The 24,977-nt window shown below is 40.9% G+C and overlaps 2 protein-coding genes across 2 annotated transcripts in view; both read right to left on the reverse strand.

Annotated features, from left to right (window-relative positions):
- Positions 1–621: 621 nt before the first annotated feature.
- Positions 622–2,653, reverse strand: LOC112257111 (potassium voltage-gated channel subfamily S member 3-like). The gene has a single exon (XM_024430676.2). It carries the CDS (start codon positions 2,572–2,574, stop codon positions 1,111–1,113), a length of 1,464 nt encoding a protein of 487 aa, XP_024286444.1. The 5' UTR covers positions 2,575–2,653; the 3' UTR covers positions 622–1,110.
- Positions 2,654–10,203: 7,550 nt separating this feature from the next.
- LOC112255716 (matrilin-3-like) overlaps positions 10,204–24,977 on the reverse strand; it is a 40,561-nt gene continuing 25,787 nt past the window's right edge. The window contains exons 4-5 of the mRNA XM_042305206.1: positions 18,919–19,052; positions 10,204–10,284 (exon numbers count right to left, since the gene is read on the reverse strand). Of these exons, the coding sequence (XP_042161140.1) occupies positions 10,204–10,284; positions 18,919–19,052 (215 nt within the window). The remainder of the gene's footprint in view (positions 10,285–18,918; positions 19,053–24,977) is intronic.

A 24,977-nucleotide genomic window follows, 5' to 3' on the forward strand; every position in this document is an offset into this window, starting at 1 on the left:
ATGTTTGTGCTTGTCTGTCATATTTGCTAAGAAGTGCCTTTCCTGGCATGGCCAGCTGATATGGGAAATATTTTATGACCTAAAATAAGTAAACAACTCATGGTTATGTGGCAGGTATTGCATAATTGACTGACAGCTGAAGCAGAGATTGATGCAATTAATTTTTAAAGACAAGCCACAGCTTGTCGGCAGGTAGCCTAGTAGCCTAGTGGTTAGAGCGTTGGGTCAGTAACCGCAAGGTTGCTAGATTGAATTCCTGAACTGACAAGGTGAAAATCTGTTGTTTTGCCCCTGAACAAGGCAGTTAACCCACTGTTCCTAGGCTATTATTGTAAATAAGAATTTGTTCTCAATTGACTTGCCGAGTTAAGTAAAATCTCAAAGGTCATACTTTATTACTGCAATAGACACCCTATACTGACTTCATCCTTAAAGCACACGTGCAGTCGTCTCTTTCAATTATTAGTATAGAAGAGAAGGAGAAATGCAGTAGCATGCCATTGAGTAGATGCTTGCCAGACATTGCTAAATGTAATTTTGTTTCAAACCATGGCTATTTCATTCCATATGATTGCCATGTGAAAATAAAAAGTATTGATTCAAAATAAATGATGACAGATACTGCTGAGCATTAAAATAGGTCCTCAAGTCACTAATGCAAAACAGACCAAGTCTTAGGCCTAATGGATCGTAGTCTCTAAGGACAAGAACGTGGAGAGATACAGCACACTTATTTTCACCCTGGGAAGCGGAAAGTGCTTTTGGCCATGTACAGCTATTTCAAAAGCCTCAGGTGAAAGCAGGGTGGTACTATTTCTCCTGCTCGCTCTCAACTGTGGCCACACTCCAAGAAAGTCAGCATCCACTGTTCCAGTCCCTTATATGGATCCCACAAGGTAAAGGAAACCGTGGGAGACCAAGGAACACCTGGAGAAGATCTGTAATGTAAAGATTGAAGAACTGAACTACTCATGGAACTTGAGAAACTGGCCCAAAAGTGAAGAAGATCATTTGTGGATGACCTATGCTCATCAAGGAGTAAAAGGGTTTAAGTCTAGTAAGTTGAGCTCTCAAGTGCCCCTCAGGATACAAGTCGTCTCTCCATCCTGGTTACTCGAGATGTCTGTGTCCTTTATCACTGTCGATGCTGCTCCTGACAGAGATACTGGAGATGAATGAGTTCATCTTTTGGGTGTACAGGTCCCCAGCATTAAAGTAAGGTATACTGGGGTCGGGGATCATAATATCATTATTATTGCATTGGTCCGCCTCGTTATTGGTCTGATCAGCATCCATGGCCTTTTGCCTTTGGTAGTACATGGAGAACTTGTTGAAGATAATGGTGATAGGCAGGGCCACCACCAGCAGCCCACAGATGATGCACAGGGTTGCCACTAGCTTCCCTAACACCGTCACTGGGCAGGTGTCGCCGTAGCCCACCGTCGTCATACTAATAGTGGCCCACCACCAGCCCACAGGGATGGTTGTTATGTCCGACTCCTCTGACTCCTTCTCCACAAAGTAGATGAGGGTGGAGAAGATGGAAATGCCTACATAGAGAAAGAGCATCAGGAGGCCCACCTCATGGTAGCTATGCCTTAGCGTGGCACCCAACGAGCGCAGCCCCGCTGAGTGGCGGGCCAGCTTGAGGATGCGGAAGATGCGCATCAGCCGCAGGATCTGCACCACCTTCCCCACGTTTTCCAGCTCCTCGTTCTCCTCGTCCACCATCTCAAAGGCCAATGTGGCATAGAAAGGCACGATGGACACAAAGTCGATGATGTTGAGCGCGTTACTCAGGAATTTCCGGGGGCACGGTGCCACGGAAAGCCGCACCAGGAACTCCACAGAGAAGCTGACAACGCACACAGCCTCGAAGATAGCCAGCACTGGGTCTTCAATCTCCTTGTCGTTGAGGTCCACCTGGTGGAACTCGGGAATGCTGTGGATGCACATGGCCACGATGGAGGTCAGCACCATGGCCAGTGAGGCCACGGCGATCACCTTGGCCAAACGTGAGTAGCCTGGGTTCTCCAGGCGCAGCCAGATGTTCTTGCGGACCTCCGAGCACCAGGTACCCTCAAACTTCTCCAAGTCCTGATCTATAGTTGAGAGATCCTCCATGGATGAGTCAATGCTCCTGAACTGCTGATGTTGCTCATCGCTCCTCCGGTCCCAGTCCTTGTCCTCTGCAAACTCCCGCTGCTCTTGAAACTTGTTGCTGCAGCAGGAGTCCAGGTGGAGCTCCTTGATGCCCCAGTACTCAATCTCCTGGCTGAAGGAGAAGACACACAGCTCCTCCATCAGGTGGATCTTGCCCGTGTGGTAGAAGTTAAGGACATAGCGGAAGAAACGCGGGTTGCGGTCAAAATAGTACTCCTTGTCGGTGGGGCTGAAGTCATCGCAAAGCTCCAAGATGGCCTCCTCGGAGACACAGCCCAACAGGCAGCCCAGGCGGGTCCTGGGGAAGCGCTGCAGGATGCTGCGCTCCACGTGTTGCTTAAAGCCGCCCACGTTAAGGTTGAGGAAGCTTTCGTCTGTGCCACGGCTGTGAAGGATCTGGCCATACAGCATGTTGGATCTGTGGCATGGGTGGAGCCTTATGAGAAGGGGGAGGCGTTCACTACTCAATGCTTGCACAGGTCATTTCCAGGCTGAAGATCCATCACCTACACAAGAAAACAATATACCAACATCAGTGACTTGCACAAACCACAGCATTGGTATACTATATCTGTTTCAAACGGAGAGAAAAAACAATTTGCACACGACTTGCAAACTCTGGCCTGAGTTTGAGACATTGGGTAAATTAATATTTCTTCCACAATATATTTTGGTTCTAAAAAGCTTTGAGCTTTCAGCAAACAAATAGTATATAATTTATTTATCACAAATAAATGTATCTTATAAAACATACCTTATCATAGTGCTTTGGCCTACATTACAGTGCTTTATATGAACATGATACCTTGATATTGTTCCACATTATTGGGCTCATTGAGACTCAAGTTGAGATATTATGTATCGAGACTTCAATTATCGATGGCCCAGATCCATGCTTACAATCCCTGTGCTTTATAAACCCATCCAATCCAACATAAAAATAAACATTATTTGATAAGTTATTGGTTTATTCATTTCGTACTTTTATTTAACCTAGATAACATTATTAAAAGTACTTCAGAACGTTCCTACATCAATGTAATAATGGATAATAAAATATATTCAGAAGAGTTGTGCCAAGCCAAAGAGTTGAAACTGAAGTTAATGCGACACAATACAAAACCACAATAGAAACCACAGCACAGTTCACTATTTAAGAAGGTTAGACTCCCCACAAACAACAAAACTTCAACAACAAAATGACATACCTGTCTTTCGGGGATCCCCTTTATATTAAAGAACATTATTCCAGAGGCAAACTAATTTTTCTGAAAGGCTCGTCAACTCGCGCTCCTCCCACGTCCCATCACACTGATTCGGTCCGGATGCTACGGGCATTTTGAAGAGGAGCAAAGTGATCAATGGCCAAGGGAAGGATCAACGCGTCACTCAGTGGTCCATTTACCAGTAGCGTGCGCTCGCACCTCTCACTCCCCAAGCTGCGCACTATTCACTTCGTGCGCGAGGCGTCCAGAAAGAGAGACGCACGCGGAAAATAAACTGAGTAGACGGGAAAGTTTCTTCAAGGGAAATCGAAGTAAGATCTCACATTTCAAGGCTATTCAGTGTAAATTAAGCTTGAAAGACGTAACGTGCAAGAAATGCTGAATTGACAACTCCAAAAGCAAGATGAACAAAGCGTTTTGAATGATGGCTCACCAGTCTCAGCTAACATTGTTATTAGTTGACATTGACAAATGTTGAATGTTTGGACCTACTTAAATTAGACTACTACTTTATCACAAAAGCATGACCAATATCATAGTATAGGACAGTATTATGCTGTATAATATTAGTATAGGACAGTATTATGCTGTATAATATTACAATTGAATGATATACATAGGTGTAAAGTACTTAAGTATAAATACTTTATAGAACTACTTAAGTAGTTATTTTTTAGGTATCTACTTTACTTTACTATTTGTGACGGACCTGCTCAAGTTGGTCTTATGTAGCAAAATTTGAAATTGTGTTTCTTACATTAGATAAAATGAGTGACTCAGCACTACAAAATGGTTTGTCATACACTGCATTTGAGGAACAATGAGCAAGTAATTCTGCTTTGAAAGTTAATAAACTTGTCAACTCACTTTTGAGAAAATGGCCTTTGAATTTGTTGGTACCTACTGGAGAGCTCTCCTTTATCTACACCCATTCAGCATTGTTCACACTCTCGTAAGCCAGCCCCACCCATCTCTTTAAGGATTCACATGTGAGGTCATGTGCTAAACAGTGAGTAGTGTGGTAAAAGTAGTGGCCTACAATAAGGAAAAATTCCAGGTAAACAGAAATATTTTATAAATATTAGATGACACTTACCCAGACACACTTGTCTAAATTGATGGGTCATGTGAAAGAAATGCTATAACCCCCAGCCACATCTTGCAAGTGCATGGGTCTCTACAGAAGGTGTAAACAGTACAGCCAAATGGTTACTTGCATAGTAGCAATATCATAAATAGATAGGGTCAATATAAATCAAATAATATACAGTATGTACAAGAACAATATCAGTATAAGTGATAGATGAGGTAGTTATATATATATATACATACAATCAGGGGTAAAATGGCTGAGCAGCAGGATAAAAAAATAATAGTAGCAGCAACATATTCTGTGTGTGTTAGGTGATAATTATTTGAATAGAGGCACTGCAGATAGTGCTGATGACTGGTCTGTCCGAACCGCGCATGAACAAGGGAATCTATATTCGGAGAGCCTGTTTCTGTCCTGCCCTTGATTTTGGTGCAGGGCATGTGATGTCCAGATCCTCTTCGTTGCAAATCTCCCTGATCTTCTCAAAAACATAAGTTTGTCTAGCTGTGTTCAGTCCAGGTGGTGCTTGTACAGGCAGACCATCTATGGGAGGAAGGATGTCAGCTTTGCGCAGCAGCTGAAACCTGGTCCCGACAGTCCGAACGCTCCTTGGCTACAACACCAGGCTACAGAGCATCAAAGCTGTAAAACAGGAAATAACACACAAAAATGAAGACATTACAACCTTGCATAACATCAATTCACCTCCTAAGTTTAGATAAGAAGAATGACCTCATACAATGCAATGAAATTGATTTTCTCCTCGTATGACTGGTGGAGGAGAGTCAGGCATGTTCTACTGATGCTGAAAGACAAATTCCAGATACAAATATTTTGGCATTATTTTACGATAGCTGTAATCACCGTCAGACACACCTGGCTAACTTGATGGGTCATGTAATCATCTGGCGATGATTGGAGTATTTTGGAGCAAAGAGCTGGATGAGAGAATGCCAAGAGTGTGTAAAGCTGTCATCAAGGCAAAGGGTGGATACTTTTGAGAATATAAAATATATTTGGATTTGTTTAACACTTTTTTGATTACTCTATGATTCCATATGTGTTATTTCATGGTGTTGATGTCTTCACTATTATTCTACAATGTAGAAAATACAAAAACATTAAGAAAAACCCTTGAATGCATAGGGGTGTCCAGACTTTTGACTGATAAAGTAGCACTGTGGAACAGGCCTATGTGCGTGCGCGCTCGCACTTCTCACTCCCCAAGCTGCGCACTAACCAAAATAATAAACAATCGCCATTGTTTCTTCCAGAATATAACTTAAAAATGTCTCATGAGCTTAGTTCAACTGTCAACATGCAACATTTCAGCATTTCAACATGTTTCCGATCAGTACTGTGTATGGTTAAAACTATAATTTTTATCTCATGGATGGTCAGCCCTTGCATCCATAGTTCTGTCATATATAAATTTGAGAGTGATTACATTTTTCTAACCCTCCATCCCTCTGCTGTGTTTACCAAAACAAGTGGTGAGAAGGGTGATTGTTGTTTTCTGAAATGCAGACTGCCCCTTTAATAATATCATCCGCTGGTCCATGACCGGGATGACTGTGGTCCTTGATAAGACAAAGGGCTAGAGTGGACGGCAGGAGCAGTTAGTATAAATGTCCTTGAGAAGCCAGCTACCATAAATAATCCTCTATCTCCATCTACAGGTTTAACAAGGGACATGCAATGGTATCTACCAGAGCCTTATACAGTTAATATAAGAATGGTATCCACAAGCAAAGGGTTGTTTCTACTAATGCATTATTACTGTAGACTTTTCCCATCCTCTCAACTGTAATAATAACACCCAATAATAATAATAATAATAATAATAATAATATAAAACTAAAGCTATACCACACAATAACAACAATGTTTATAAGGAGAGAGTGTGTCCTTTATCTCAGCATGCAACTGTTTAAGCACTAAGACTGAGCATGGGGTGAATGGCTTCTCAATCAAAGTCCATTGAAATCTCAGTAGGTCAACTTAACATATTTGTTTAAATGTATGTTTTTCACTCATAAAAGTACTATTCTCTACGTCAAAATGTTCAATTTAAATGACTTGATATTGCATATATGTTTGTGCCTCATGGGGCAATAATGTTTGATTGTAGCTTTTTGTGTGGTCTCGGTTCTGTGGAATTTTATATTTGTTCATACTGTTACCCATGCAAGTAATAAATCAAATTTGCCCACTCAATCATGTATTTCAGTCAATCAGATTTTATGCATTTCATGTTTTCCTCATTCACAATTTGGAGCCTTTTTAAGTTTGTAAAAATATCATCCCTGCAATTTAGCTATGGATCAACCAGGTGGAGAAAGAATAAGCTTATCTCTCCCCATAAATACTCAAATGACTGAGATCTGCTTTTTTGGGACCTTGAAGAAAATGGACTCCACAATACAATTACAATACAATTATTTGACATCTACTTCATTGAATCCACACTTCAAATATAGGTGTTCTTTATAGTAACTCCCAAAGCTGATATGTCATTTATTGTTCTGTGTGATACCAATAGGTGGCAGAAAAAAATGTACACAAAAGCCAAGGATCCCACTCCTGTTGCCAGCCTGACCTTAATCATCCTGATTTTGAACTTGGCTGTATTCATAAGACAGACTGAAACAGGGACTACTTGGACTTGTCCAATATGAAACAATTATTTTTCTGTTGCATACTTGTTGCAGACATTAATTAACATGGCTCAAATAGAGTTAAAGATATTTTTGCAAACTAGGACCAGCTCATGCAGGGAGATTATGAAATTCCTTTAACATGGTTTACATCAGTTATTAATTTCATCACCACAACATCCCTGATCAGCATTACTGCTCAACCGGAAGTTAAAGGCGGACACATCACACAAATGTTCTTGTCTTTAAATATTTAATATTAAGAGAAAATACTGCTTAATAAGAGCTAAGAACATATAATATGTACTCTGTCAACAAACAAAGTTCAAACCTTAGTGATACAGTGCTTTCAGAAATTATTCACACCCGCTAACTTTTTCCAAATGTTGTTGTGTTACAGCTTGAATTTAAAATTGATTACATTTAGATGTTTTGTCACTGGCCTAAACATAATACTGTCAAATTGTCAAAATGGAAATATGTTTTTCGAAAGTTTTACCAATTAATACAAAATGAAAAGCTGAAATGTCTTGAGTCAGTAAATATTCAATTCCTTTGTTATGGCAAGCTTAAATAAGTTCAGGAATAAAAATGTGCTTAACAAGTCACATAATAAGTTGCAAGGTCTCCCTCTGTGTGTGATAATCGTGTTTAACAAGATTTTTGTATTGACTACCTCGTCTCTCTACCCCACACATAATAGTTATCTGTATCTCAGTCAAGCAGTGAATTTCAAACACAGATTCAACCACAAAGACCAGGGAGGATTTCCAATGGCTCGCAAAGAAGGGCATCTATTGGAAGATGGCAACAAACAAAAACAAGCAGACATTGAATATACCTTTCAGCATGCTGAAGTTATTAATTACACTTTGGATGTTATATCAATACGCTCAGTCACTACAAAGATATAGGCGTCCTTCCTAATTCAATTGTGTCACGCCTGCTCCCGCTCTTCCCCCCTGGCGCTTGAGGGTGCCAGGCTGCCCTGCATTACGCACTCCTGCCACCATCATTTACGCACACCTGCCTTCCCTAGTCACGCGCTTCAGCGATATTGGACTCACCTGGACTCACTCAATCACCTGTTTATTACCTCCCCTATATTTGTCAGTTCCCCAGCTCTCTTCCCCGCTGCTGAATTGTATGTCATATGTCTGCGTTACCCGTGTGCTGACGCTGTTCCTGTCTTGTTGTCTGTCTGTTCTCAAATAAATGTCTGACTCCCCGTACCTGCTTGTCCTGTCCGGCGTCGGTCTTTAGTTGCCAGAGAAAGGAAACTGCTCAGGGATTTCAGCATGAGGACAATGGTGTCTTTAAAACAGTTATAGAGTTTAATGGCTGTGATATAATACAACTGAGGATGGATCAACAACATTGTTGTTACTCCACAATATTACCCTCATTGACAGAAAATATTTCAAATCCTGCATCCTGTTTGCAACAAGGCACTAAAGAAGTACTGCAAACATGTGGCAAAGCAATTAACTATTTGTCCTGAATATAAAGTGTTATGTTTGGGGCAAATCCAATACAACATATTAATGAGTACCTCTCTTCATATTTTCAAGCATAGTGGTGGCTGCATCATGTTATGGGTATGCTTGTAATCATTGATAAATTCACCTTTCAGCACAACAACTTAACCTTTTCATTTGTGAGTTCCAAATATCTCTAACGGTCGCCCCAGCATGAGTTCTTTATGCACGCAACAGGACAGTTCTTCCACGCTGACCTCAAACTAAGGCACTCTGTCTGCTTTTATTTATAGGCTGTTTCAACTTGTCAATTTCAAATGATTTTCCAACAAGTTGTATTTTAGAAAAAAAATTGAGGTGTGTTCTGCCTCATTAATTCACATAAAAGTAGGTCATTTCAATTTGCGGGCAATTTATTTTTTATGCACTACTTAGCTGGACAAACTTCCCCAAGCACCTCCCAATTGTTTCCGCAGATCAAGTATGCTGTCACGGCAGATTTCCTCCTCTTCCTCTGAAGAGGAGGTGTAGCAAGGATCGGACTAATATGCAGCATGGTAGGTGTCCATGTTATTTAATAAGAAAACTCAACATGAACACAAATACAAAATAACAACGTGAACTGACAACGAAACAGTCCCGTGTGGCACAGACACAGGAAACAATCACCCACAAAATACCCAAAGAACATGGCTGCCTAAATATGGTTCCCAATCAGAGACAACGATAAACACCTGCCTCTAATTGAGAACCAATCTTAGCAACCATAGACTTACATAAACACCTAGACTAGAAAACACCCCGTAAACATACAAAACCCCTAGACTAGACAAAACACATAAAGCCCCCATGTCACACCCTGACCTTACCAAAATAACACAGATAACTAAGGCCAGGGCGTGACATATGCAGACATTTGCGCATCTCCAGTCAGAACAGGACATGCACAAACTTTTTCACATTTTCCGGCTGGTGCCAGGTTCGCCTTCATTGTTGATTTCATTACTACATGATAACTTTGGACATGTGTGCATTTCTATCAAAACAAGTGCCTTATTACATTATAATAGTTTCTGTATGTCGTGTTATGTCGTTTCTACTGTAAGTCACTATGTATGGAGCTTAATATATTTATGCGTATTCCTTATAACTGCAGGCACGCTAGGTAAAGTTACTATTTTCATAACCTTTATGGGGTTATACTCAATCGTGCTTATGTAGCTAGCAACACTCTTCTATTAGCTCTGTAAAACAATGCTAATTGCGTCAGAGAAGTATTCATTTGTTTTGTCATTTGAAGCTACCCTGGCCTTATGACCATGGTTTGTTTTCATTTGGCCTGTTTAGCATAGCTCTGTTCTGCCCTGCCCCTTTGTGGAGCTCAACAGTTACTGTTTCTTGCTGTTTTATATAACTCATTTGTGATTTTGTCAATGCAATTTATCATTTTATTGGAAGTGTTACTATGTCACTTTGTAACATTGTTTAATCGCTACAGTATATCCTGATATTGTATTCTAATGACTAATAATTCCTCTTTATTCTGTACTTTCAGAAACCAAACACACAAACAGCATTTGCCAATATCATAACTGGAGCTGGACATCTTTGGAGCTGAAGATCGAGGCCAGATTTTGTGTGCTAGCGTACTCTCCTTTACAGTTGTACTGGATGAAAACACAGCAAGAAAACACATAGGCCTATATGTAATAGTTGTCTATTTTATTTAAGTATTGGTGGTGGTTGAACAACAAAAACGTGTTTACTTGAGGGAAAAAAATGCAAGAATATACTGACAACTTGTGAATATGCATAACCCTTCTCATATTCCTGCAGTGATTGAACAACAACTGCATTTCCACCCCCCATCATGGCAGATCATCGGTCATGTCAGTCAGTCAGTAATTGATGCAGATGTGCTCAAAGCTTGAACATCTGGAACTCCCCAAAGCATGGTGAAACACAGTGGTGTGTCTCAAGCTTAACACGTACTTTGTCAACCTCCTCTGCCTCCTTCTCCTGGTGCCAGACAGGCAGACTTTGCAGTGCCTCTGTGTGTGACTACCTTGCGTAGCAGTTTGAGGGACTTCACAGGGAAAATGCTATGCAGTGAGGCGTAGGGGATTGTCTGCAGCAGGACGGCCCCCAGTGGATTGGCGCCGAGGGGTGTGGTGCTCCTCCAGCAGCTCTCTCATTAGGTATTAGGTTCTCTGTACTTTTGGTAGGTAATTACTTTACCTATGGGGGAGTGGGGAAGATGAAGCAGTGGGAGAGATATTGTCACTATAATTGTATAATGAAACTGTATGTGTTTTGACCATGCTGGCTCCTCATCTCGGCAAGGGACATAACAAAGAACTTGACCCCAAACCTGTGCCTTTTGTAGGGAATATATTGACGGAACGCCAGCCTACCCTTCTATATCACCAGGGACTCATAAATGCATAGCTCCTGGTATGGCACAAGACCCGACCAAATGCTGATGTCAGGCTGGTAAGTACATTTCTTAATTTTGTGTAACGGGTCATTTAGTTTGGCAGTAGCATTGTTGACGAAATGCAGTCATCGCAGCAGAACTAAGGAGCGGTCTTGGGAAAAGAGGGCGGGAAAGAAAGGAGTTGCAAACATAGGATCTGTACTCCAGTATTGTCTTAGGGAGTTCTTCTTTACTATTCCCATGAGGACTGTCACCAGGAAGATATACATTTCACTAATTGTGGTTGTCACCCATTTAGTGAGTTTCCCCCTCACTCCTGGCTCTTTCATTTCCTCTAGCGCCAAGGAAAACCGATTAGTCATCTCTACTATGTCTCCCACCAGCTCCTCTGTCAGAAACAGCTTCAAGCACTCTGCCTCAGAGGGAAATGGCAAGGGGATTTGCATTCCAGACTGGGACTCAAAGCAAACAGCAGGGCCAGGAGGGGTGAAATGGCTGGCGGCCTTCCAGCTACCACAGACCTGCTGTACTTCATCCACTGTCGGTCTGCATCCATCACCACCAGCATCTTCAAAGAGACCTGGAACTTCGTCAGTGGACAAGGGGTCCTCAGGTTCAGGGTTCTCAATGGCTACAATGTTGGGGGCAGCTCCTCCCTGTCACTGTGAAAATCTGATTCCTGACTTTCATACTCAGACTCATTGTCAGAATTTATTAAAATCTCCAGAATTTCCGCATTTGTGAGTTGTCTCCTTTTGAGAGATATTGCTAATGCTACAGCTCAGCTCACTAGCTACATACATAAACAACAACACTGAATTGCTCAGAGTGGGAGTGAGAGGTTACGTGATTGACTGCCAGCACATGCCACTTGTATCAATAAATCACTATCAGAAAATGTTTTGTGTGGTAATTATTTATCTTATTTATCTTTGGTCTGTCAGACCAAAGATGTTTTAACAAAATGGAGTGAGGGAGGGTTCACTCATTTTTCGAGTAAATTTCCAGAAGAGAATGATGGGATGTGAACGATGGTAGACGACACACCCCCTTCAACATGCATACTATAAACAGACCAAACTCATCTTGTCTCCTCTTATTATCTTTGGTTGATGTGAAAAAATAAAACATGTCAGCACCCACAAACTACCCATCTTCGGATTACTTTAGATTTCTATAAAGTGTTTTACTCAATTATTTTGATGAATGGTGAGCTCACCCGTAATGTGATTATTATAAAGAGTAATTGCTATTAGCTAATTGATATTGTAGTTTCTGTCAGCTGAGAGTTATAAAAATATGATGCTTGTGTTATGTCGATTTCTCCTCAGTTAGCGGTAGGACAAATATAGCCTACATTTTCCGGTTTGGATGATTGTGTTATGCTGTAGCTACTTTTGTGAATGTCGAATCATTGCATCCAAAAATAAACTGGTCACATTCCGGACTTAACTTGGTATGGACTGTGTTAGTGCAAAATGTTTGTGAAAAAACAGTGTGGCCAGATCAAATGCTGACTGTTGTGTCAATCGCAACTGGACCTTCTAAATAAGCGTTCTAATCCCACCGTAGAATGATCACACCCGTTTTTTGGTATGTGAGAAAAGGTTAAAACACAAGGCCAAATCTACACTGAATTTCTTTATCGAGAAGACAGTGAATAATCCTGATGTTCATAGTTCCAGTTTTGATTGAAATCTACTTTAAAATCTATGGCAATACCTGAAAATGGCTGTCTAGCAATGATCAACAACAACATTTGACAGAGCTTGAAGAATTTTGAAAACAATTATGGGCAAATGTTGCATAATCCAGGTGTGGAATGCTATTAGAGACTTAACCAGAAAGAGTCACAGCTGTAATTGCTGCCAAAGATGCTTTTACAAAGTATTGACTTAGTGTTGTGAATACTTATGTAAGTTAGACATTTCTGTATTTCATTTTCAATAAATGTGCAAAAAATCCTAAAAATGGGGAGTCATGTGGGACCGCTGAAAGATATGGCAGCACGAGAGCTCCTAATACCTGCATGTACATACTGGAATTCAACAGCATACACTTTCATTTTTGTCTTAATATATTGACTTGAAGTACAGTTTAAAATAAAGATAATTTTCAGTTTGAAACATTACACTAAAGTGGCGTTATTGGAATGCAGACATACTCAAAAAACTTCTTCAAGCCTAACACGTGGTATTCCCAGAAGGCCACATTGACTAGCAAACAGACAGCAAGTCCTCCTGAATCCCCCCACCAAGATATGGATAAAAATGTAAACCAAGAGGGAAAAAAACTGTAAATCTGAAGGATCAAATGGGAAAGATGAACACAATTTTGTTGGATGTTGCATCTGATGTCTCCACGATAAAAACAACAACTATCGAGCTAAAGGTAAAAATTTATACGATATAAGAGAGGATGGATGGGGCAGAGGGATGGATTTTGACAGTGGAGGAAGCCATCTCCCGTCTGTAGAAGGATAATGAGAATCACGAGAAAAAGCTAGATATTGTGGAATCGTGTCGAAAAATTTGAGAACAGAATTAGGAGAAATATGGTGAGATTACTTAATCTGAAATAGGGGAGTGAGGCTGGCGGTGGACTAATCTCATGTGTGCAGAAAATCATCGCAGAAGGATTTGGATTTGACGACAGGCATGAATTCGAAATTGACCGAACCCATCGCAGCTTAACAATGCCTGACAAGAATGGGCCCCCGAGAACGTTTCTCATCTGCATTCTACGATCTACAGCCCAGGACAAGGTACTTAAAGTGGCGAAAGAAAAGGGTGGCGTTCAGTGGGAAGGCCGCCAGCTGTCTTTTTTCCCAGACCTGTCCAAGGAACTGGCAATGAAGAGGAAGAAGTTTGCAAGGTGAAGAAACAACTACACGAGAAGAACGTCAGGCACACACTGGCATTCCCAGCGACCCAGCTCTTTACTTGGAAGGGAAAGAAAATTATTTAAGGACAACGTGGAGGCAGAGAGATTCTTGCTAGAGCAAGGTGTTTAACCTAGATAAAGAAGGAGAGACAGAAGGTAAAATACAAGTTGAATTGGCCTGAGAGTCTTTAGGTGCCTTTTGGCAAACTCCAAGTGGGCTGTCATGAGCCTTTTTACTGATGAGTGGCTTCGGCCTAGCCACTCGTGTGTAGATTAATGAGGGAAAAAAGTATTTATTTTAATCCATTTTAGAATAAGACTAATGTAACAAAATGTGGAAAGCGTTGTGGAGTCTAAATACTTTCCAAATGCACTGTATCCATCTAATAGGGCTTTCTTTAATGTTGGTGTACCACAGGGCAGCACTCTAGGCCCTCTACTCTTTTCTATATTTACCAATGACCTGCCACTGACATGAAACAAAGACTGTATGTCCATGTATGCTGATGAGTCAACCATATACGTGCCAACAACCACAGCTAATGAAGGCACTGAAATCTTTCATAAGGAATTGCAGTCAGTTTTGGAATGGGTGGACAACAATAAACTGGTACTCAACATCTCTAAAACTAAGAGCATTGTATGTGGTACAAATCATTCCCTACGCTCTGTACCTCAGCTGAATCTGGTAATGAATGGTGTGGCTGTTGAACAAGTTGAGGAGACCAAATTAATTGGTGTTACCTTAGATTGTACAGTGTCATGTTCAAAACAAATAGATTAAATGGTTGAAAAGATGGGGAGAGGTCTGTCCATAAGGCTGAAGTGTTGTCTTATCTTAATTATTGTCCTGAAATGTGGTCAAGTGCTGCAAAGAAAGACCTAGTTCAGCTGCAGCTGGCCCAGAACAGAGCGGCACATCTTGCTCTTCATTGTAATTAGAGGACTAATATAAATACTATGCCAGTCTCTCTTGGCTAAGAGATGAGGGAAGGCTGACTGCTTCATTCTTTTTATAAGAAATATTAATGTGTGGAAAACTCCCAATTGTTTGCATAGTCAACTTACACACATCTCTGACACACACACACTTACCCCACCAGACATGCCACTAGTGGTATTTTCACAAATTTTGACAAATCCAAAACAAATTCAAGAAAGTGTACAGTACTATACGGAGCCATTATTGCATCGAATTTCCATCTCATATTGCTCAAACGAACATCAAACCTGGTTTAATAAAAATGATGAAGTAACACCTCAAGGCACAACGCCTCTCCCTATTTGACCTAGAAATGTGTACGTACGTATTGAAATGAAGGCTATGTGTGCCGTTTTTAAATGTATGTAGTTCTGTCCTTCAGCTGTTATTGTCTATTAATGTTCTGTATTATGCCATGTTTCATGCTTTGTGTGGACCCCAGGAAGAGTAACTGCTGCTATCGCAACAGCTAATGGGGATCCTAATAAAGTAAAATACAAATATTGCTATCAGGTTGTAAGTCCCAGCTGGTCTGCCTGGTATATTGTTTGCTGCCTCCACCCATTCGGGATGCACTGTTTCAGTTTCAATATTTTGAACAAAAACGGACGACTCTAAGGCTGGGAATGTCAATATACAATCAAACTAGCAAAGGCACTGATCACAAGCTAGTCATAACGTGGCTAATAGGCACATGTCGGGGCGGCAGGGTAGCCTAGTGGTTAGAGCGTTGGACTAGTAACCAAAAGGTAGTTCAAAAAAAGGTAGTTCCCCGAGCTGACATTTAGAAGTAGCCTAGGCTGGCTACACTACATTTTGAGTGCACCATTCAGCAATGCTGCATTCAACCACACCGGTGATCCATGCAGTGCAAAAAAATTGAAAACAACCAACCTATAGCTATGTTTGTGTTATTAAATACTTTTTGATTAGGGACACAGCATATTATGCACATGTGCAAAGGCTGGACAAATACTATTTCTCTTCTTTTATTTTAATATGTTAAAATGCTATATACAGCTTCCTATGTACATAAGTGGACATTATAATATGGCCCATGCTCTGATTGAATTTAACACCCCTGGGCTACCGGATCTATTTATGTAGTTAGCTAATTATTTAAGCAAGCTAAAAACACGGAGCCTAACGTTGGATGTCACGTCATTGGAGGATTGTGTGACTGACCAACTTTTCCCCCTCATATAGTTTTTCAGTGGCTACAGCTAGAGATGCAGGTGTCATTTGTTTAGCTAGCAATAAATGTGAATTGCTTTGCTCGCTAATTGTCAATCAAATCAATCAAATGAGCAGGCAGGCAAGTTCCCATTCAGTTGTCAAAATGTTGGATGGGACAAGCACGCATTGGAAGGCAAGCTGCAGAAGGACGAGCAGGCTAATATTATCCATCGTTCATTGTTTTTGATGCCTAACTAGCTGAAAAAGTTTTAGATGGTTTATCTAATATTCCCTCGTTAGATTTCAACTCATCTCGTTCTGGCTAGCATTAGTTGTTGCTCTTGTTGATGTGCATAGGCAACCGAGGGAGCGTGCCTACCTTTTCATGGTTGTTTGATCAATAGGAATGTGAAGTTCCCAAATGTAAAAGGATTCCTGTGGTATTTACATATTTGCAGAAATCCATTCAGGTGGCTTTTGGCGAATGCGTTCTAATGATCTAAAGTCGCGCAGTTGCTACTGTCTGTAGACCTATAGTCCAGTTTCAAGTGAACGATGGCAGGCCCGTGTGGCAAATGGCTTATTTGCATATAGGCCTACTTAGCTCTGATTGGCTATGGTGCACAGGTCTGCGTAGATTCCGGTTAACATATACCCAATGTAATTCTTACATTTAATCCAAAGAAACTCAACATTGTAAAATCAACTAAAAACGTCCTAAGAAATTGCCTACCTAAAAATAGCAAACATGAAATATTTTTCATTTAATAATCATCTCCTTTCAAAAAAGGTTTATGTTAATAGTTTTAAAACTAAGCCAATCTAACCAAAGTACAAGCATGTGAAACCCATTCATGCAGAGCTGATTATTTACCCCAGATTATTGTTCTACCTTGTAAATAGGGTTTTTGTTGGCAAAGTAAATGTAGGAGTCCCCAGCCAGTCCGACCCTCTTCGCAAGCTACCGCTGTCATCTGCCTGTGAGGTACCTTCAGAGTTTGCAGATGCTATGCAAAAGGGAGTAAAAATAGCTTTGATCAAATGCCATGTACCCTAACGACAATACTGTGTACTTTGTACAGGCTGAATCCTAATTCGATATCGACACTCTGTGGCCAGTTTAGTAGGTACGCCCCCTTTGCCTGCAGAACAGCCTGAATTCTTTAGGGCATGAAAACATTGCTCAATTGGTATCAAGGGACCTATCGTGTGTCAGGAAAACACCATTACACCACCGACACCAGGCATGATGGGGCCATGGACACATGCTACTTACGCCAAATCCTGACTCTGCCGTCAGCATGACGCAACAGGAACTGGGATTCATCAGACCAGGCAATGTTTTTCCACTCCTCAATTGTCCAGTGTTGGTGATCGTGTGCCCACTGGAGCCGCTTCTTTTTGTTTTTAGCTGTGGTTGTCTGCTGCAATAGCCCATCTGTGTCAAGGACCAACGAGTTGTGCATTCCGAGATGCTGTTCTGTACACCACTGTTGTACTGCTTTGTTAATTGCCTGTTTGTGGCCCGCCTGTTAGCTTGCACGATTCTTGCCATTCTCCTTCAACCCTTTCGCCTACAGGACAGCCGCTGACTGGATGTTTTTTGCTCCATTCTGGGTAAACCCTAGAAACTGTCATGCGTGAAAAGCCCAGGAGGCCAGCCGTTTCTGAGATACTGGAACTGGCGCGCCTGGCACCAACGATCACACCTCGCTCAAAGTCGCTTAGGTCACTAGTTTTGACCATTATAACATTCAATCAAACGGTAATGTCTTAATACCTGTCTGCCTACTTTATATAGCAAGCCACGGCCACATGGGGGTTGGTATACCTAATAAACTAGCCAATGATTCTGGCTACTGGAGTTCACATAAAATCCACCACACCTTTAATTGAATACAATTTATTATATAACTTTTTATTTATACTTCCTTCATTCAGCTCAGAAACGTGGCTGACTGTAACTAAAAACAAGTCTTGTTTTGCCTGCAACCTTCCACATTGACAAGGAACATCTGAAAGCCATGCTGTGAGAGGCTTAAGTCTTGACCTTAGAATCGCCGGGCTCTCTCTCCTCTCCGAATGGGGTGTAGAACTGCACCACGTTGACTTCATTTGCCCATGACCCTCGGGTAGCCTCCTACTGCAAGCACGCTGCCATACTGGTTCTATTGCATACTGGCCATGTTCATCAGCATGTCCATGAACACTGGGCTTGGAGAGGGACAGGTAGAAAGGGTGGCAAGGAAGGGATATTGGTCATGGAGCAACGACCTTCATAAAGATTATCGTCATCATTGTCATTATCACTATATTACTCCAAACTTAAAAACATAAAAAAATATTGCTCATACAGTTTAGACCTCTGGCATAATTTGACAATAAGTGATTACAGCAGACATTTGAAAGTCAAGGATTATGCCATCTCAACGAGCCTTCCCTTTCTCCCACCCCATTCCCCCCCTTGCCCATTCACTCACGTTCATTCTTGTCATAGTGCATGACCTAACACCGTCCGTTTTTGAAGGAGATGGCCAAGTAAGGGCAGTTTGGCTCCACGTAGCCCTCTGACCTTGCATACAGTGGATCCCTGCTATACTGATGGCTCCAATCATGTTACACAGACAGCTGACTGTCATCTTTATCTGCAACATAACTGACTTTCTTTAAGTCTCCTATCGCTAATAGGTATACACTCTTCAGAAGTGGGAATGTATTAAACACTCAGATCTTGCACATTTACTAACTGTACAAAAAAAGGCTATTGATCATTATTTTGGGGGTGTTGCTATCTTCTACATATATGAAAGCCACCAGACTTACAATGAAGTTTCCCTGATTGGCGTAGATATAAATTTTCCCATTGGCCATCCCAAAAAGGAGGATCTTGCTATCTGGAGACCAGGCCACGTAAGCAAGCTGAATTTCCTTGAGCTCTTTCCCCCAGATTTGGTTACCTAAAAAGACAGAACACAGCCATTATAAAAATACAATGCGCCATATTAGTCATCATCAGAATAATAACAAGAATAAATTGCTTTTGTAGAGCACTTTTAATTTACAGACAGAAATTATGACGCTCTTCACATTGAGGTCAACCATTAATTGAAAAAGCTTTAATAAAAGGGCTAAAAACATTAGGCAAGGTGATTTTCTAGTGACCATTATACTATATAATGGGTGTGAGAAATCAATAGCAATACAATGACAACTTGTTCTGACTTGGTTCAAACTGAAATAAACCGATGGACCCAATGCATGAATTAGAAAAATCAATGCTAAGGTCATGCTCCATTAGAAGCACTTATTAGCCCAAGAATTGGCTTAATATGCTCTAGTATGCTCTAGTTGGCTGGCCCTCGCTACATATTCGTCGCCAGACCCACTGGCTCCAGGTCATCTACAAGTCCATGCTAGGTAAAGCTCCGCCTTATCTCAGTTCACTGGTCACGATGGCAACACCCATCCGTAGCATGCGCTCCAGCAGGTGTATCTCACTGATCATCCCTAAAGCCAACACCTCATTTGGCCGCCTTTCGTTCCAGTACTCTGCTGCCTGTGACTGGAACGAATTGCAAAAATCGCTGAAGTTGGAGACTTTTACCTCCCTCACCAACTTCAAACATCAGCTATCTGAGCAGCTAACCGATCGCTGCAGCTGTACATAGTCTATTGGTAAATAGCCCACCCATTTTCACCTACCTCATCCCCATACTGTTTTTATTTATTTACTTTTCTGCTCTTTTGCACACCAATATCTCTACCTGTACATGACCATCTGATCATTTATCACTCCAGTGTTAATCTGCAAAATTGTAATTATTCGCCTACCTCCTCATGCCTTTTGCACACATTGTATATAGACTCCCCCCTTTGTTTTCTACTGTGTTATTGACTTGTTAATTGTTTATTCCATGTGTAACTCTGTGTTGTCTGCTCACACTGCTATGCTTTATCTTGGCCAGGTCGCAGTTGCAAATGAGAACTTGTTCTCAACTAGCCTACCTGGTTAAATAAAGGTGAAATAAAAAATATAAAATAAAAAGACATTCTAGGGACATTAGGAGGCCTGCGTCTTGTGACAGTAGCGTACGTGTAGGTATGTATGGTAGGACCAAATCAGAGAGATAGGTAGGAGCAAGCCCATGTAATGCTTTGTAGGTTAGCAGGAAAACCTTGAAATCAGCCCTTGCATTGACAAGAAGCCAGTGTAGGGAGGCTAGCACTGGAGTAATATGATAAATTTTTTTGGTTCTAGCCAGGATTCTAGCAGCCGTATTTAGCACTAACTGAAGTTTATTTAGTGCTTTATCCGGGTAGCCGGAAAGTAGAGCATTGCAGTAGTCTAACCTAGAAGTTTCTGATTTTTGCAATGTTACGTAGATGGAAAAAAGCTGTCCTTCAAATGGTCTTGATATGTTCTTCAAAAGAGAGATCAGGGTCCAGAGTAACGCCGAGGTCCTTCACAGTTTTATTTGAGACGACTGTACAACCATTAAGATTAATTGTCAGATTCAACAGAAGATCTCTTTGTTTCTTGGGACCTAGAACAAGCATTTCTGTTTTGTCCGAGTTTAAAAGTAGAAAGTTTGCAGCCATCCACTTCCTTATGTCTGAAACACATGCTTCTAGCGAGGGCAATTTTGGGGCTTCACCATGTTTCATTGAAAAGTACAGTAGTGTGTCATCCACATAGCAGTGAAAGTTAACATTATGTTTTACAATTACATTTTATTTATTTATTTATTTCACCTTTATTTAACCAGGTAGGCTAGAGGTAAAATATATAGTGAAAACAATAGTGGTCCTAAAACGGAACCTTGATGAGGAACACCGAAATGTACAGTTGATTTGTCAGAGGACAAACCATTCACAGAGACAAACTGATATCTTTCCGACAGATAAGATTTAAACCAGACCAGAACTTGTCCGTGTAGACCAATTTGGGTTTCCAATCTCTCCAAAAGAATGTGGTGATCGATGGTATCAAAAGCAGCACTAAGGTCTAGGAGCACAGTTTTTTATATTTTCTGGGTCAAGGTTTGGCTTTTTCAAGAGAGGCTTTATTACTGCCACTTTTAGTGAGTTTGGTACACATCCGGTGGATAGAGAGCCGTTTATTATGTTCAACATAGGAGGGCCAAGCACAGGAAGCAGCTCTTTCAGTAGTTTAGTTGGAATAGGGTCCAGTATGCAGTTTGAAGGTTTAGAGGCCATGATTATTTTCATCATTGTGTCAAGAGATATAGTACTAAAACACTTGAGCGTCTCTCTTGATCCTAGGTCCTGGCAGAGTTGTGCAGACTCAGGACAACTGAGCTTTCTTTGTTGACATGTGGAGTAAAATAAGTGCCCTTACATTTGTTTCTCAGCTTCTCATATTAAGCACTTGCTCCGCAATAAACCTGAAGTAGCCTACAAAACGGACTGGTGGGAAAGTGCACGGCCTCCATTCGCTATTCGAGTGCATACATTTTTTCCCCCTGCTCCTGCCCATTTGATAATGAACCATTCTGAATATAAGGTACTGTTCGGGGTGGCAGGTAGCCTAGTTGTGAGAGCATTGGGCCAATAACCAGAAGGTTGCTAGATCAAATCTCTGAGCTGACAAGGTAAAAATATTTATTCTGCCCCTGAACAAGGCAGTTAACCCACTGTTCCTAGGCTGTCATTGTAAGAATTTGCTCTTAACTGACTTGCAGAGTTAAATTAGTAAAGACAAGATTAAATTGATGGGTCTGCTTGAAAATCTATGGCTAGACTTAAAAAATTGCTGTCTAATCATGTTCCCCAATATCTTGACAGAGCTCAAATAATTTTTTTGAATAGAATAATGGGCAAATATTGCACAATCCAGGTGTGCAAAGCTCTTACCCAAGAAGACTCACAGCTATAATTGATGCCAACGGTGTTTCTAACATGTAGTGACTGACTCAGGGAGATGCAACAACTATTATTATTTTATTACGAAAATGTTAACTTTTCTTCCACTTTGACATTACAGAGTATTTTGCGTAACAGATAGTTAACAGAAAATGACCATAAAATGTGAAGAAATCGAAGGGGTCCGAATACTTTTACAAGGCACTCAGTGGCCAGTTTTTTAGGTACCCCACCCCATTCAAGAAAATGGTTCACTCCTACAGACAGTGGCCATGGCTTGCTATATAAAGCAGGCAGACAGGCATCTAGGCATTCAGTTATTGTTCGATTGAACATCAGAATGGGCTAAACAAGTGACCTATGCAACTTTGAGCGTGGTATGATTGTCGGTACCAGGTGCACCGGTTCCAGTACCTCAGAAACGTCTGGCCTCCTGGGCTTTTCACGCATGGCAGTATCTTGGATTTACCGATGCTGATGGCAGAGTCAGTATTTGGCTTAGCAGCATGAGTCCATGGCCCCATCCTGCCTGGTGTCAACGGTACAGCATGAACATCACCAGAACTTGGCTTCTGAGAATGGTGCTGTCTCGCAAGATTACTTAATGATTAATTAGTATTTTACATAACAAACCAAATATAGTAGCATGGTAATGTCAGGCTACTGTTACACCAAAAACACCAGATCATTTCTTATTACAATTTAGGATGATTGTGCTGAAATGTTGCATTTTGTTTCTCATGTGGTGGCTGTGATGGCGTCCACATCACCAACAAACTAACATGGTCCAAGGACACCAAGACAGTTGTGAAGAAGGCATGACATAACCTATTCCCCCTCGGGAGACTGAAAAGATTTGGCATGGGTCCTCAGATCCTCAAAAGGTTCTACAGCTGCACCATCGAGAGCATGGCACCACAGAGGGTAGTGCGCACGGCCCAGTACATCACTGGGGCCAAGCTTCCTGCCATCCAGGACCTCTGTACCAGGTGTTGTCAGAGGAAGGCCTTAAAAATTGCCAAAGTCTCCAGGCACCCTAGTCACATACTGTTCTCTCTGCTACCGCACGGCAAGGGGTACCGGAGCGCCAAGTCTAGGTCCATGAGGCTTCTAAACAGCTTCTACCCCAAAGCCATAAGACTCCTGAACATCTAATCAAGTGGCTACCCAGACTATTTGTATTGTATTTTTCTTAAAACGGTATTGTTGGTTAAGGGCCTGTAAGCACTTGAATTCAGCGCATGTGACAAATACAATTTGATTTGATTTGTGTTTATTTCCATCTGCTCTAAAATTCGATTAATTTCGGCCAGTGAACCACCCTTACTTACATCATTCAAGAAGATCGAAATGCATATTCCCATGAAACTGAATTGGATCAAATGTTTGGCATGCATGCAGCATGGACGTTTCACCTGTAAAACGTGAAGAATTATCATTCCCGGTTGACAATTTATATAAGGTAGGCCTAATTTGGTGTTTTAGGATTTTTTTAAATATAACCTTTTCCTTTAGTCACAGGCAATCATGCAATTTTGATTATGCATTCATTGTATGTATATTCTAAAATTATTTTAACCAATAGGCTTCGTGTCGGTGCCAACCTTCATTCAGAAATGATGACATAATAATAATAAAATAATTGTCCTCCGGTAGGCTACCTTAAAAAAATATTATAGCACTGGTTATAATAAATGTAAAGCAATTGCCATGTGTGGTCAACTGATAATTCCGCCACCGTTTTGATTGGGACAACATCATTGTGCTGCTTTGAGACAAGCACGGGAAATCATCTTGATAAATCAATCAGTCTCATTTTTGTTTTCACTGAATCTCTGTTTGGATATTTGGTTACAATTAGGATGGGAAATGTTAGCTAAATTGAGGTGAGTGCTCATGATCATTAGTCTAACAATTGAAAGCAATGCAGATCTTCTCTACACACACACACTAGGCCTATAGCTTCCCTGATGTTTTACGAAACTTTCCGAAACTTTTCTGATGCATTTTAGTCTCTTTTCCTACTGATGCGAATACACATTTGTACACTTTTCCTATAGGCTATTCAAGTCATTTGACATATTTTATCTATTGTTTAAAAAGGCTATCAGGCCTACATCATTTCAATAACAATATAGCTGAAACCACTATTGGCTTCATTGACATACTGAATTTATTCTCATAACTGTAGGCTAGGCTACTTGATGATAGATTATTTGAAATATTATTGTAAGAGTAGGCCTACCTACACAATAACCTAATATGGGGTTACTGACCATAATATGGCTTTGTGGAGAGCACAGCACATTTAAGAAAGGAAGAGGTGCTGCAGATAAATTGAAAAAAAATTGCTAACTATATAATTATCTCTATAAATAAATGAAATCATTGAAAATACTACACCAGCATAATTTAGCCAGAGGATCAATAGCTTGTTTAATAAAAATTGCTGTACATTGTGTTTTGTCACATTATGAGCGCATAGACCTAATCTACAGTCTGGAATCCTGCAATTGGGCAGCCTGCGCAGCAAATATAAAACAGCTGATTGTTGAGGTGTGGCTGTCAATGAACAGCAGGCAGCAGCTAGAAGGTATTTCGCAATATTTCAAAATAAATACAAAATGCAAAAATCTGTTTGAAATAGGTGAGTGCCACTAGAAAGTTGGTGGACTATAATTTCCTCACCTAAAATCTGTGTATCCACTCTTTTCTTTGGCCTATGCTATTGGTTGCATTTAAGACATGTGGCATTAAAAAATATTATTGTAATGTCTCCAGTCATGTAAAATGATGTACAATTTCAGAAAATGATTTTAGAAAATACATGTTTTCTTTCTCGGACCCACAAACCCCTCAGCCCCTGGTCTTCAAGACTGAGCCCTGAATGTTATGAAACTCTGGTGATGGCCCTGCGGTACAGGCTGGCGGTGTGGGGAATGATGGGGAATGATTTCCTGGCACAAGTTAGGCCCCTTGACACCAATTGAGCAACGTTT

The sequence above is a fragment of the Oncorhynchus tshawytscha genome, linkage group LG24 (assembly GCF_018296145.1).
Source record: "Oncorhynchus tshawytscha isolate Ot180627B linkage group LG24, Otsh_v2.0, whole genome shotgun sequence".
In the NCBI taxonomy this organism is placed as follows: Eukaryota; Metazoa; Chordata; class Actinopteri; order Salmoniformes; family Salmonidae; genus Oncorhynchus; species Oncorhynchus tshawytscha.

Bases quoted from the DNA above. Each gene is read 5' to 3' on its own strand.
- LOC112257111 (XM_024430676.2), bottom strand. From the start codon at position 2,574: ATGCTGTATGGCCAGATCCTTCACAGCCGTGGCACAGACGAAAGCTTC.